This window comes from Plectropomus leopardus, chromosome 4 (assembly GCF_026936395.1).
Source record: "Plectropomus leopardus strain MGB_pleo_1.0 chromosome 4, ASM2693639v1, whole genome shotgun sequence".
In the NCBI taxonomy this organism is placed as follows: Eukaryota; Metazoa; Chordata; class Actinopteri; order Perciformes; family Serranidae; genus Plectropomus; species Plectropomus leopardus.
Genome location: NC_142179.1, coordinates 19,137,824 through 19,152,837, shown reverse-complemented (window position 1 = coordinate 19,152,837; position 15,014 = coordinate 19,137,824). Strand labels below are relative to the sequence as shown.

General features: G+C 35.9%; 1 protein-coding gene across 1 annotated transcript in view; it reads left to right on the top strand.

Annotated features, from left to right (window-relative positions):
• The window catches only part of pcsk5b (proprotein convertase subtilisin/kexin type 5b), a 141,028-nt gene that overhangs the window by 107,168 nt on the left and 18,846 nt on the right, over positions 1 to 15,014 (top strand). Inside the window, exons 30-35 of the mRNA XM_088076712.1 lie at positions 94 to 308; positions 1,298 to 1,540; positions 1,638 to 1,871; positions 1,959 to 2,139; positions 2,217 to 2,434; positions 2,775 to 2,875. Of these exons, the coding sequence (XP_087932838.1) occupies positions 94 to 308; positions 1,298 to 1,540; positions 1,638 to 1,871; positions 1,959 to 2,139; positions 2,217 to 2,434; positions 2,775 to 2,875 (1,192 nt within the window). The remainder of the gene's footprint in view (positions 1 to 93; positions 309 to 1,297; positions 1,541 to 1,637; positions 1,872 to 1,958; positions 2,140 to 2,216; positions 2,435 to 2,774; positions 2,876 to 15,014) is intronic.

Here is a 15,014-nt window from a genome sequence, read left to right as displayed (position 1 = left end):
CCTTTCTTCTCATTTCTTGACATGCACATGAATACGCACTGTATTGATAGATAATCGATACCTCAACTTCTTCTCTCTTTGTATCTCTCTCAGAGGGTTTCCTCAAGGTGGTGTATGCAAGCCGTGTGCACCAGAGTGTGCCTCCTGCCAGGGAAATCCCTCCCACTGTCTCAGCTGTGAGAAACAGTACCTGCTGCTGGACCACTCCTGCAGGTCACACTGTCCAGAGGACTATTACACCACCGAGACAGAATGTCGTCACTGTCCAGTTCACTGTAAAAAGTGTAATGAAGATGGCCTTTGTAAGAGTAAGTATGCTGGATGGAGCAGTGGAGGGTAGAGAAATGGAAGATGTGGGGAGGAGGATTAAACCTTTGTGACCTGAGCAAATTCGGTGGATTTCTGTAAAAACATGGGAAGAAAGCAACAAGCAATGAAGGATAAAGTGACCCAAAATGTAGCAAGAAATTAGTAAAAAGTATGAGAAAATGAGCTAAAAATTATTTAAAAAATGAAAAATAAAAAAATAAAAAAAACTAGAATAATTTTGCAACATAATTTATATATGTAATTATAATAAACTTTGTACGACAAACCTGATTGTCAACACACAATACCCCTATTACACAGGAAGTACGATTACAAAATAAAACATCAACAACAAATAAATCCACACCATTTCAAATATGTCTCGCACAGTCGGGGTCTCAGCCAGATAGACCATACGTTAGATAAATATTACAGCAAGGTTGTATTTGAAAAATAACAAGTGAATGCACACCTCCTAAAAAAATTGCAAACACCGGAACAAGAGGCCAGTAGAGTCACAAGTGACATATGCAAATTATGATTAATAAATGGCTTTACAAAATTCCCAGGGAAGAAAAAAATAAAAGGAGCAAAATACAAAAAAACATATGAACGGAAAACAAAAAATATACATATTTGTCATATTAGGAAAACTACACAAAACTTTTTCTAAATTTAATGGTTTTCTTTGATTCTCTTAGTTGTAGTTGTCCGGCTCGAAATCATTCAATCATGGCCATGTGATGGGGCTACATGGGTGAAATATTTAGTCTCTGGTGGAAAAGAAACTGAAACACAAATAAATGATTATATATATCATATTTTAGAGCAGAAATTGGTGAAGTCCAGTTTGAAGTATTAATAATTTTGTGTAGTCAGTGGCTTAGATTTCCTTTTTTTTTGCAGACAATATAAACAACAGTGTTTTCCACTCTTATCCTGAATAACTCTTTCTTTCTCTCTCTCTCTCTCTCTCTCTCTCTCTCAGAGTGTGCCCAGTACTACTTCCTCCATGAAGATGGGTGTGTGGATGACTGTCCCCGTGGCTACTTTGCCAGTGAGCAGCAACAGGAGTGTGTGCGGTGCAATGCTGATTGTGCCTCTTGTGATGGACCAGGCTTTGATGACTGCAATGAGTGCCGCAACCCGAAAGCTGTCCGTTACAATGGAGAGTGTCTGGCTAAGTGTCCCAGCAGCACATACTATGATAAGACTACCAATGAATGCAGAGGTAAGGGAGGTGGAGGTTTATTTTAATTATGCAAAATCAAATTAAATACTTTTTTTTTTTTTACTGGACTGTGTCTCATTGCTTTTTATTTTTTCAGACTGTGACAAGTCATGTCTGACCTGCTCAGGACACGAGCCCTCATCCTGTCTCAGCTGTGACACCAACAGGCGTAAAGATGCCAGCGGACACTGTGTGTGGTTCACTGAGTGTTCTCTGGGCTCATACATGGACCATAATGGTGAGTGCAAACAGTGTCACAAACTCTGTCATCGCTGTTCTGGACCGGGCAAAGACCACTGCCTCAGCTGCAACAAGCCACACTTCCTACTGAGTAAGTTACCGCCATACTAAAGGCTATGCTTCCTATCCAGCAAAGGAAACTTCTCTTTTTTTTAAACTGTAACTTTGTGTCCATCAGACAACACATGCATGCAGGAGTGTCCTCTGGGTTACTATGCAGAGGACACGGAAGTGCGTGCGTGTGAGCGCTGTCACTTGAGCTGTAAGTCGTGTGTTGGTCATCACAGTGTGCAGTGTGTCGAGTGTAAATCTGGATTCTTCAGGCAAGGAAGCAGCTGTGTTGAAACCTGTTCAGAGAGGTAAGGAAGGACACAGACACACAAGTCTCCTTTTTCATCCAAGAACATCAAAAACAGATATCTTTTCTCCTTTTCAGTCACTTTGGCAACACCACCACCAAGGTTTGCGAGCGATGTGACCCCTCTTGCAGCAGCTGCTGGGGTCCTAGTAACAGAAACTGTCTGCACTGTCGTGAGGGTTCCGTCTACCTGAAGCAGTGGGGACAGTGCCTGCACAGCTGCCCTCCAAGCTACTACCGAGACAGTCGATCCAACACCTGTCACAAGTGTCACCCCACCTGCAAGACCTGCAGTGGTAAAGGAAGCCTGTGGAGGCTTTACTATGAGTAATTTCACATTGTTGAGCATGTATTGTGGTATCCCTGTTTTATAAACGCCTCGATTACCAGGACACTGGAGAACAGAAATAATTTTACATCACATCTCTACATATATTCTCAAATAGACGTAGAATGTGTATTACAGTACTATTGTAATACATGTCTTATCTATCGATGCCTCCCCCCTAAGCTATGAAACCTCTGTTGTGCCTGTTGATATGCTTTTAATCTGGAAATTCCAGTACAGCCATGTGATGACAATACTTCCTATCGTGTTATCATTCACTCACTCTCTCTCTGTCTCTCTCCTTCCAGATGGGGGCGCTCTGTTCTGTCAGTCCTGTTTTGAGGGTTACACATTTATGGGTGGCATCTGTGAAACCCAGTGTCTTGTTGGCTTCTATGCTGTTTTACAGGTGACAGAAAGCATACTTTACAAAGAGTGTTTTAGGTTGTTTTTAACTAACCTTTCACATTTTTAAACATCTTTATAAAATACTGTACTATGACATTTTTAAAACATTTAAATGACAATATAATATGACTTTAGTTTTTCACGTTTATACAGCAAGGTATACAATGACATTTACTTTGTATTTTTTTTCTTTTCATGCCATTTTATAGTATGTTTGGTTTTTTAAATGTTTTTGACATACTATACTATGGCCAATTTTTTATATTTCAATGGCTAAACTGAATTTTTATAGAGTGCTACTATAACAGTTTTTAAAAAACATTTTTTATGACATGCAATACTATGACATTTTACTCAACATTTACATTTACCTTACAATGATTTCTTTTTATTTTTTTATTTTTACATTTTATGGCATACTATACAATGATATATTTTAATGGATTATGAAAGTTTTCTTTATTTGTTTATTTTTATAACATACTTAACATTGACTTAAAAAAATGACATGCTTGAATGTGACAATTGTTTTTTCATATTTGTGACAAAATTTATATGATATACTATAGTATGACTTTTTTGTTTGTTTTTCACTTTTTTCATTTACTATACAAGGACATTTAAAAAAAAAAGTTTTTTGATGGACAATGCGATGTTTAATTTATTTTTTTAAACATTTTGTGCTTTACCAGAATGGATTTCTTTTTTGCTGTACTATAATATGAGGGTTTTTATACATTTAAATGACATATTTTTTTGAGATTTTATATCATACTATGTCATGACATTTTTTTTTAAAACATTTAAAAAAAAAACAAATTTGACTTTTTCTAAATTTTGATGACAAAATACCAGACAAATCTATTTAATTATTTCTTTCATACAGTATAATGACTTTTTAAACATGACAGTTAAAACGTTTTGCTGATGAAAAACATAGCGTGCCAAGACATGCCGTAGCATAGAAAACAAAGCAAAAACAGCCAAAACGACTATAATTATGCATGTCGAAAAAAGGACAGAAAAGGCAAGGCTATACTATGGCAAAAATGTCAAAAAATGACATGTCCCAAAAACAGATTAAAACACCTCAAAACAGCATAAAACAGCGTGCCAAGACATGCCATAGCATAGAAAGTTGCGAAAACAGCCAAAAACACCATAATAATGCATGTCAAAAAACTGACCCAAAAGGCAAGGCTATACTATGGCAAAACTGTCAAAAAATGGCATGTTCCAAAAACAGCTTAAAACACCTCCAAACAGCACAAAACAGCGTGCCAGGACACGCCATAGCATTTAAAGTTGTAAAAACAGCCAAAAAGACTATGTTTTATGCATGTCAAAAAAATGACCGAAAAGGCAGGGCTATACTATGGCAAAAATGGCATGTCCCAAAAACAGGTTAAAACACCTCGAAAAACAGCATAAAATACCGTGCCAAGACACACCATAGCATAGAAAGATGTAAAAACAGCCAAAAAGACTATATTTTATGCATGTCAAAAAAATGACCAAAAAGGCAAGGCTATAGTATGGCAAAAATGTCAAAAATGGCATGTCCCAAAAACTGCCAAAAACACCACAAAACAGCATAAAATAGCGTGCCAAGACACGCCATAGCATTTAAAGTTGTAAAAACAGCCAAAAAGACTATGTTTTATGCATGTCAAAAAAATGACCAAAAAGGTAAGGCTATGCTATGGCAAAAATGTGAAAAATGGCATGTCCCAAAAACAGCTTAAAACATCTCCAAACAGCATAAAATATCGTGCCAAGACAAGCCATAGCATTTAAAGTTGTAAAACAGCCAAAAAGACTATGTTTTATGCATGTCAAAAAATGACCAAAAGGCAAGGCTATAGTATGGCAAAATGTCAAAAAATGGCATGTCCCAAAAGAGGTTAAAACATCTCCAAACAGCATAAAATAGCGTGCCAAGACATGCCATAGCATTTAAAGTTGTAAAAACAGCCAAAAAGACTATGTTTTATGCATGTCAAAAAAATGACCAAAAAGGCAAGGCTATAGTATGGCAAAAATGTGAAAAAATGGCATGTCCCAAAAACTGCCTAAAACACCACAAAACAGCATAAAATAGCGTGCCAAGACACGCCATAGCATTTAAAGTTGTTAAAAACAGCCAAAAAGACTATGTTTTATGCATGTCAAAAAAATGACCGAAAAGGCAAGGCTATAGTATGGCAAAAATGTCAAAAAATTGCATGTCTCAGAAACAGGTTAAAACACCTCCAAACAGCATAAAATAACGTGCGAAGACTCAATATAGCATTGAAAGTTGTAAAAACAGCCAAAAAGACTATATTTTATGCATGTCAAAAAAATGACCGAAAAGGCAAGGCTATAGTATGGCAAAAATGTGAAAAAATAGCATATCCAAAAACAGGTTAAAACACCTCCAAACAGCATAAAGTAGCGTGCCAAGACACGCCATAGCATTTAAAGTTGTAAAAACAGCCAAAAAGACTATGTTTTATGCATGTCAAAAAAATGAACAAAAAGGCAAGGCTATAGTATGGCAAAAATGTCAAAAAATGGCATGTCCCAAAAACAGCTTAAAACATCTCCAAACAGCATGAAACAGCATTCCAAGACACGCCATAGCATAGAAAGTTGTAAAAACAGCCAAAAAGACTATATTTTATGCATGTCAAAAAAATGACCAAAAAGGCAAGGCTATAGTATGGCAAAAATGTCAAAAAATGGCATGTCCCAAAAACTGCCAAAAACACCACAAAACAGTATAAAATAGCGTGTCAAGACAAGCCATAGCATTTAAAGTAGTGAAAACAGCCAAAAAGACTATATTTTATGCATGTCAAAAAAATGACCGAAAAGGCAAGGCTATAGTATGGCAAAAATGTGAAAAAATAGCATATCCAAAAACAGGTTAAAACACCTCGAAAAACAGCATAAAATAGCGTACAAGACACGCCATAGCATTTAAAGTTGTAAAAACAGCCAAAAAGACTATGTTTTATGCATGTCAAAAAAATGACCAAAAAGGCAAGGCTATAGTATGGCAAAAATGTGACAAAATGGCATGTCCCAAAAAGAGGTTAAAACATCTCCAAACAGCATAAAATAGCGTGCCAAGACACGCCATAGCATTTAAAGTTGTTAAAAACAGCCAAAAAGACTATGTTTTATGCATGTCAAAAAAATGACCGAAAAGGCAAGGCTATAGTATGGCAAAAATGTCAAAAAATTGCATGTCTCAAAAACAGGTTAAAACACCTCCAAACAGCATAAAATAACGTGCGAAGACTCAATATAGCATTGAAAGTTGTAAAAACAGCCAAAAACACGACAACAATGCTTGTCAAAAAACTGACCGAAAAGGCAAGGCTATAGTATGGCAAAAATGTCAAAAAATGGCATGTCCCAAAAACAGCTTAAAACACCTCCAAACAGCATAAAATAGCGTGCCAAGACACGCCATAGCATAGAAAGTTGTAAAAACAGCCAAAAAGACTATGTTTTATGCATGTCAAAAAAATGACCGAAAAGGCAAGGCTATAGTATGGCAAAAATGTCAAAAAATGGCATGTCCCAAAAACAGGTTAAAACACCTCCAAACAGCATAAAGTAGCGTGCCAAGACACGCCATAGCATTTAAAGTTGTAAAAACAGCCAAAAAGACTATGTTTTATGCATGTCAAAAAAATGACCAAAAAGGCAAGGCTATAGTATGGCAAAAATGTGAAAAAATAGCATATCCAAAAACAGGTTAAAACACCTCCAAACAGCATAAAATAGCGTGCCAAGACATGCCATAGCATTTAAAGTTGTAAAAACAGCCAAAAAGACTATGTTTTATGCATGTCAAAAAAATGACCAAAAAGGCAAGGCTATAGTATGGCAAAAATGTGAAAAAATGGCATGTCCAAAAACACCTTAAAACACCTCCAAACAGCATAAAATAGCGTGCCAAGACACGCCATAGCATTTAAAGTTGTAAAAACAGCCAAAAAGACTATGTTTTATGCATGTCAAAAAAATGACCAAAAAGGCAAGGCTATACTATGGCAAAAATGTCAAAAAATGGCATGTCCCAAAAACAGCTTAAAACATCTCCAAACAGCATGAAACAGCATTCCAAGACACGCCATAGCATAGAAAGTTGTAAAAACAGCCAAAAAGACTATATTTTATGCATGTCAAAAAAATGACCAAAAAGGCAAGGCTATAGTATGGCAAAAATGTCAAAAAATGGCATGTCCCAAAAACTGCCAAAAACACCACAAAACAGTATAAAATAGCGTGTCAAGACAAGCCATAGCATTTAAAGTAGTGAAAACAGCCAAAAAGACTATATTTTATGCATGTCAAAAAAATGACCGAAAAGGCAAGGCTATAGTATGGCAAAATGTGAAAAAATGGCATGTCCCAAAAACTGGTTAAAAACACCACAAAACAGCATAAAATAGCGTGCCAAGACACGCCATAGCATTTAAAGTTGTAAAAACAGCCAAAAAGACTATGTTTTATGCATGTCAAAAAAATGACCAAAAAGGCAAGGCTATAGTATGGCAAAAATGTGAAAAAATGGCATGTCCAAAAACTGCTTAAAACACCTCCAAACAGCATAAAATAGCGTGCCAAGACACGCCATAGCATTTAAAGTTGTAAAAACAGCCAAAAAGACTATGTTTTATGCATGTCAAAAAAATGACCAAAAAGGCAAGGCTATACTATGGCAAAAATGTCAAAAAATGGCATGTCCCAAAAACAGCTTAAAACATCTCCAAACAGCATGAAACAGCATTCCAAGACACGCCATAGCATTTAAAGTTGTAAAAACAGCCAAAAAGACTATGTTTTATGCATGTCAAAAAAATGACCAAAAAGGCAAGGCTATAGTATGGCAAAAATGTCAAAAAATGGCATGTCCAAAAACACCTTAAAACACCTCCAAACAGCATAAAATAGCGTGCCAAGACATGCCATAGCATTTAAAGTTGTAAAACAGCCAAAAGACTATGTTTTATGCATGTCAAAAAAATGAACAAAAAGGCAAGGCTATAGTATGGCAAAAGTGTCAAAAAATTGCATGTCCCAAAAACTGCTTAAAACATCTCCAAACAGCATAAAATAGCGTGCCAAGACACGCCATAGCATTTAAAGTTGTAAAAACAGCCAAAAAGACTATGTTTTATGCATGTCAAAAAAATGACCAAAAAGGCAAGGCTATAGTATGGCAAAAATGTCAAAAAATGGCATGTCCCAAAAACTGCCTAAAACACCACAAAACAGCATAAAATAGCGTGCCAAGACACGCCATAGCATTTAAAGTTGTAAAAACAGCCAAAAAGACTATGTTTTATGCATGTCAAAAAAATGACCGAAAAGGCAAGGCTATACTATGGCAAAAATGTGAAAAAATGGCATGTCCCAAAAACAGCTTAAAACATCTCCAAACAGCATAAAATAGCGTGCCAAGACACGCCATAGCATTTAAAGTTGTAAAAACAGCCAAAAAGACTATGTTTTATGCATGTCAAAAAAAATGACCAAAAAGGCAAGGCTATAGTATGGCAAAAATGTCAAAAAATGGCATGTCCCAAAAACTGCCAAAAACACCACAAAACAGCATAAAATAGCGTGCCAAGACACGCCATAGCATTTAAAGTTGTAAAAACAGCCAAAAAGACTATGTTTTATGCATGTCAAAAAAATGACCGAAAAGGCAAGGCTATACTATGGCAAAAATGTCAAAAAATGGCATGTCCCAAAAACAGCTTAAAACATCTCCAAACAGCATGAAACAGCATTCCAAGACACGCCATAGCATAGAAAGTTGTAAAAACAGCCAAAAAGACTATATTTTATGCATGTCAAAAAAAATGACCAAAAAGGCAAGGCTATAGTATGGCAAAAATGTCAAAAAATGGCATGTCCCAAAACTGCCTAAAACACCACAAAACAGCATAAAATAGCGTGCCAAGACACGCCATAGCATTTAAAGTTGTAAAAACAGCCAAAAAGACTATGTTTTATGCATGTCAAAAAAATGACCAAAAAGGCAAGGCTATACTATGGCAAAAATGTCAAAAAATGGCATGTCCCAAAAACAGCTTAAAACATCTCCAAACAGCATGAAACAGCATTCCAAGACACGCCATAGCATTTAAAGTTTATAAACAGCCAAAAAGACTATGTTTTATGCATGTCAAAAAAAATGACCAAAAAGGCAAGGCTATACTATGGCAAAAATGTCAAAAAAATGGCATGTCCCAAAAACTGCCTAAAACACCACAAAACAGCATAAAATAGCGTGCCAAGACACGCCATAGCATTTAAAGTTGTAAAACAGCCAAAAGACTATGTTTTATGCATGTCAAAAAAATGACCAAAAAGGCAAGGCTATAGTATGGCAAAAATGTCAAAAAATGGCATGTCCCAAAAACAGCTTAAAACATCTCCAAACAGCATAAAATAGCGTGCCAAGACACGCCATAGCATTTAAAGTTGTAAAAACAGCCAAAAAGACTATGTTTTATGCATGTCAAAAAAATGACCAAAAGGCAAGGCTATAGTATGGCAAAATGTCAAAAAATGGCATGTCCCAAAAACTGCTTAAAACACCACAAAACAGCATAAAATAGCGTGCCAAGACACGCCATAGCATTTAAAGTTGTAAAACAGCCAAAAGACTATGTTTTATGCATGTCAAAAAATGACCGAAAAAGCAAGGCTATACTATGGCAAAAATGTCAAAAAATTGCATGTCTCAAAAATAGCTTAAAACACCACCAAACAGCATAAAATAGCATGCCAAGACACACCATAGCATAGAAAGTTGTAAAAACAGCCAAAAAGACTATATTTTATGCATGTCAAAAAAATGACCAAAAAGGCAAGGCTATAGTATGGCAAAAATGTCAAAAAATGGCATGTCCCAAAAACTGCCTAAAACACCACAAAACAGCATAAAATAGCGTGCCAAGACACGCCATAGCATTTAAAGTTGTAAAAACAGCCAAAAAGACTATGTTTTATGCATGTCAAAAAAATGACCAAAAAGGCAAGGCTATAGTATGGCAAAAATGTCAAAAAATGGCATGTCCCAAAAACAGCTTAAAACATCTCCAAACAGCATAAAATAGCGTGCCAAGACACGCCATAGCATTTAAAGTTGTAAAACAGCCAAAAAGACTATGTTTTATGCATGTCAAAAAATGACCAAAAAGGCAAGGCTATACTATGGCAAAATGTCAAAAATGGCATGTCCCAAAAACTGCTTAAAACATCTCCAAACAGCATAAAATAGCGTGCCAAGACACGCCATAGCATTTAAAGTTGAAAAAACAGCCAAAAAGACTATGTTTTATGCATGTCAAAAAACTGACCGAAAAGGCAAGGCTATAGTATGGCAAAAATGTCAAAAAATTGCATGTCCCAAAAACAGCTTAAAACACCTCCAAACAGCATAAAATAGCGTGCCAAGACACGCCATAGCATTTAAAGTTGTAAAAACAGCCAAAAAGACTATGTTTTATGCATGTCAAAAAAATGACCGAAAAGGCAAGGCTATAGTATGGCAAAAATGTCAAAAAATGGCATGTCCCAAAAACTGCCTAAAACACCACAAAACAGCATAAAATAGCGTGCCAAGACACGCCATAGCATTTAAAGTTGTAAAAACAGCCAAAAAGACTATGTTTTATGCATGTCAAAAAAATGACCAAAAAGGCAAGGCTATAGTATGGCAAAAATGTCAAAAATGGCATGTCCCAAAAACAGCTTAAAACATCTCCAAACAGCATAAAATAGCATTCCAAGACACGCCATAGCATAGAAAGTTGTAAAACAGCCAAAAAGACTATATTTTATGCATGTCAAAAAATGACCAAAAAGGCAAGGCTATAGTATGGCAAAAATGTCAAAAAATGGCATGTCCCAAAAACTGCTTAAAACACCACAAACAGCATAAAATAGCGTGCCAAGACACGCCATAGCATTTAAAGTTGTAAAACAGCCAAAAAGACTATGTTTTATGCATGTCAAAAAATGACCGAAAAGGCAAGGCTATAGTATGGCAAAAATCTCAAAAAATGGCATGTCCCAAAAACTGCCTAAAACACCACAAAACAGCATAAAATAGCGTGCCAAGACACGCCATAGCATTTAAAGTTGTAAAAACAGCCAAAAAGACTATGTTTTATGCATGTCAAAAAAATGACCAAAAAGGCAAGGCTATAGTATGGCAAAAATGTCAAAAAATGGCATGTCCCAAAAACTGCCTAAAACACCACAAAACAGCATAAAATAGCGTGCCAAGACACGCCATAGCATTTAAAGTTGTAAAAACAGCCAAAAAGACTATGTTTTATGCATGTCAAAAAAATGACTGAAAAGGCAAGGCTATAGTATGGCAAAAATGTCAAAAAATGGCATGTCCCAAAAACAGCTTAAAACACCACCAAACAGCATGAAATAGCATGCCAAGACACGCCATAGCATTTAAAGTTGTAAAAACAGCCAAAAAGACTGTTTTATGCATGTCGAAAAAATGACCAAAAAGGCAAGGCTATAGTATGGCAAAATGTCAAAAAATGGCATGTCCCAAAAACTGCCTAAAACACCTCAAAACAGCATAAAATAGCGTGCCAAGACACGCCATAGCATTTAAAGTTGTAAAACAGCCAAAAAGACTATGTTTTATGCATGTCAAAAAAATGACCAAAAAGGCAAGGCTATAGTATGGCAAAAATGTCAAAAATGGCATGTCCCAAAAACTGCTTAAAACATCTCAAACAGCATAAAATAAGCGTGCCAAGACACGCCATAGCATTTAAAGTTGTAAAAACAGCCAAAAAGACTATGTTTTATGCATGTCAAAAAAATGACCGAAAAGGCAAGGCTATACTATGGCAAAAATGTGAAAAAATGGCATGTCCCAAAAACAGCTTAAAACATCTCCAAACAGCATAAAATAGCGTGCCAAGACACGCCATAGCATTTAAAGTTGTAAAAACAGCCAAAAAGACTATATTTTATGCATGTCAAAAAAATGACCAAAAAGGCAAGGCTATAGTATGGCAAAAATCTCAAAAAATGGCATGTCCCAAAAACTGTCTAAAACACCACAAAACAGCATAAAATAGCGTGCCAAGACACGCCATAGCATTTAAAGTTGTAAAACAGCCAAAAGACTATGTTTTATGCATGTCAAAAAAATGACCAAAAGGCAAGGCTATACTATGGCAAAAATGTCAAAAATGGCATGTCCCAAAAACTGCTTAAAACACCTCCAAAAACAGCATAAAATAGCGTGCCAAGACACGCCATAGCATTTAAAGTTGTAAAAACAGCCAAAAAGACTATGTTTTATGCATGTCAAAAAAATGAACAAAAAGGCAAGGCTATACTATGGCAAAAATGTGAAAAATGGCATGTCCCAAAAACAGCTTAAAACATCTCCAAACAGCATAAAATAGCGTGCCAAGACACGCCATAGCATTTAAAGTTGTAAAAACAGCCAAAAAGACTATGTTTTATGCATGTCAAAAAAATGACCAAAAAGGCAAGGCTATACTATGGCAAAAATGTCAAAAAATGGCATGTCCCAAAAGCAGCTTAAAACATCTCCAAACAGCATGAAACAGCATTCCAAGACACGCCATAGCATTTAAAGTTGTAAAAACAGCCAAAAAGACTATGTTTTATGCATGTCAAAAAAATGACCAAAAAGGCAAGGCTATACTATGGCAAAAATGTCAAAAAATGGCATGTCCCAAAAACTGCCAAAAACACCACAAAACAGCATAAAATAGCGTGCCAAGACACGCCATAGCATTTAAAGTTGTAAAAACAGCCAAAAAGACTATGTTTTATGCATGTCAAAAAACTGACCGGAAAGGCAAGGCTATAGTATGGCAAAAATGTGAAAAAATGGCATTTCCCAAAAAAAGCTGAAAACACCTCCAAACAGCATAAAATAGCGTGCCAAGACACGCCATAGCATTTAAAGTTGTAAAAACAGCCAAAAAGACTATGTTTTATGCATGTCAAAAAAATGACCAAAAAGGCAAGGCTATACTATGGCAAAAATGTCAAAAAATGGCATGTCCCAAAAACAGCTTAAACATCTCCAAACAGCATAAAGTAGCGTGCCAAGATACGCCATAGCATGTAAAGTTGTAAATACAGCCAAAAGACTATGTTTTATGCATGTCAAAAAAAATGACCAAAAAGGCAAGGCTATAGTATGGCAAAAATGTCAAAAAATGGCATGTCCCAAAAACTGCCAAAAACACCACAAAACAGCATAAAATAGCGTGCCAAGACACGCCATAGCATTTAAAGTTGTAAAAACAGCCAAAAAGACTATGTTTTATGCATGTCAAAAAAATGACCAAAAAGGCAAGGCTATAGTATGGCAAAAATGTGAAAAAATGGCATGTCCCAAAAACTGCCTAAAACATCTCAAACAGCATAAAATAGCGTGCCAAGACACGCCATAGCATTTAAAGTTGTAAAAACAGCCAAAAAGACTATGTTTTATGTATGTCAAAAAAAAATGACCGAAAAGGCAAGGCTATAGTATGGCAAAAATGTGAAAAAATGGCATGTCCCAAAAACAGCTTAAAACATCTCCAAACAGCATAAAATAGCGTGCCAAGACACGCCATAGCATTTAAAGTTGTAAAAACAGCCAAAAAGACTATGTTTTATGCATGTCAAAAAAAATGACCAAAAAGGCAAGGCTATACTATGGCAAAAATGTCAAAAAAATGGCATGTCCAAAAAACAGCTTAAAACATCTCCAAACAGCATAAAATAGCGTGCCAAGACACGCCATAGCATTTAAAGTTGTAAAAACAGCCAAAAAGACTATGTTTTATGCATGTCAAAAAAAATGACCAAAAAGGCAAGGCTATAGTATGGCAAAAATGTGAAAAAATGGCATGTCCCAAAACTGCCTAAAACACCACAAAACAGCATAAAATAGCGTGCCAAGACACGCCATAGCATTTAAAGTTGTAAAAACAGCCAAAAAGACTATGTTTTATGCATGTCAAAAAAATGACCGAAAAGGCAAGGCTATAGTATGGCAAAAATCTCAAAAAATGGCATGTCCCAAAAACTGCCTAAAACACCACAAAACAGCATAAAATAGCGTGCCAAGACACGCCATAGCATTTAAAGTTGTAAAAACAGCCAAAAAGACTATGTTTTATGCATGTCAAAAAAATGACCGAAAAGGCAAGGCTATAGTATGGCAAAAATGTGAAAAAATGGCATGTCCCAAAAACTGCCTAAAACACCACAAAACAGCATAAAATAGCGTGCCAAGACACGCCATAGCATTTAAAGTTGTAAAAACAGCCAAAAAGACTATGTTTTATGCATGTCAAAAAAATGACCAAAAAGGCAAGGCTATAGTATGGCAAAAATGAGAAAAAATGGCATGTCCCAAAAACTGCCTAAAACACCACAAAACAGCATAAAATAGCGTGCCAAGACACGCCATAGCATTTAAAGTTGTAAAAACAGCCAAAAAGACTATGTTTTATGCATGTCAAAAAAATGACCAAAAAGGCAAGGCTATAGTATGGCAAAAATGTGAAAAAATGGCATGTCCAAAAACACCTTAAAACACCTCCAAACAGCATAAAATAGCGTGCCAAGACACGCCATAGCATTTAAAGTTGTAAAAACAGCCAAAAAGACTATGTTTTATGCATGTCAAAAAAATGACCAAAAAGGCAAGGCTATAGTATGGCAAAAATGTGAAAAATGGCATGTCCCAAAAACTGCCTAAAACACCACAAAACAGCATAAAATAGCGTGCCAAGACACGCCATAGCATTTAAAGTTGTAAAAACAGCCAAAAAGACTATGTTTTATGCATGTCAAAAAAATGACCAAAAAGGCAAGGCTATAGTATGGCAAAAATGTCAAAAATGGCATGTCCCAAAAACTGCTTAAAACACCACAAAACAGCATAAAATAGCGTGCCAAGACACGCCATAGCATTTAAAGTTGTAAAAACAGCCAAAAAGACTATGTTTTATGCATGTCAAAAAAAATGACCAAAAAGGCAAGGCTATAGTATGGCAAAAATGTGAAAAAATGGCATGTCCCAAAAACTGCCTAAAACACCACAAAAC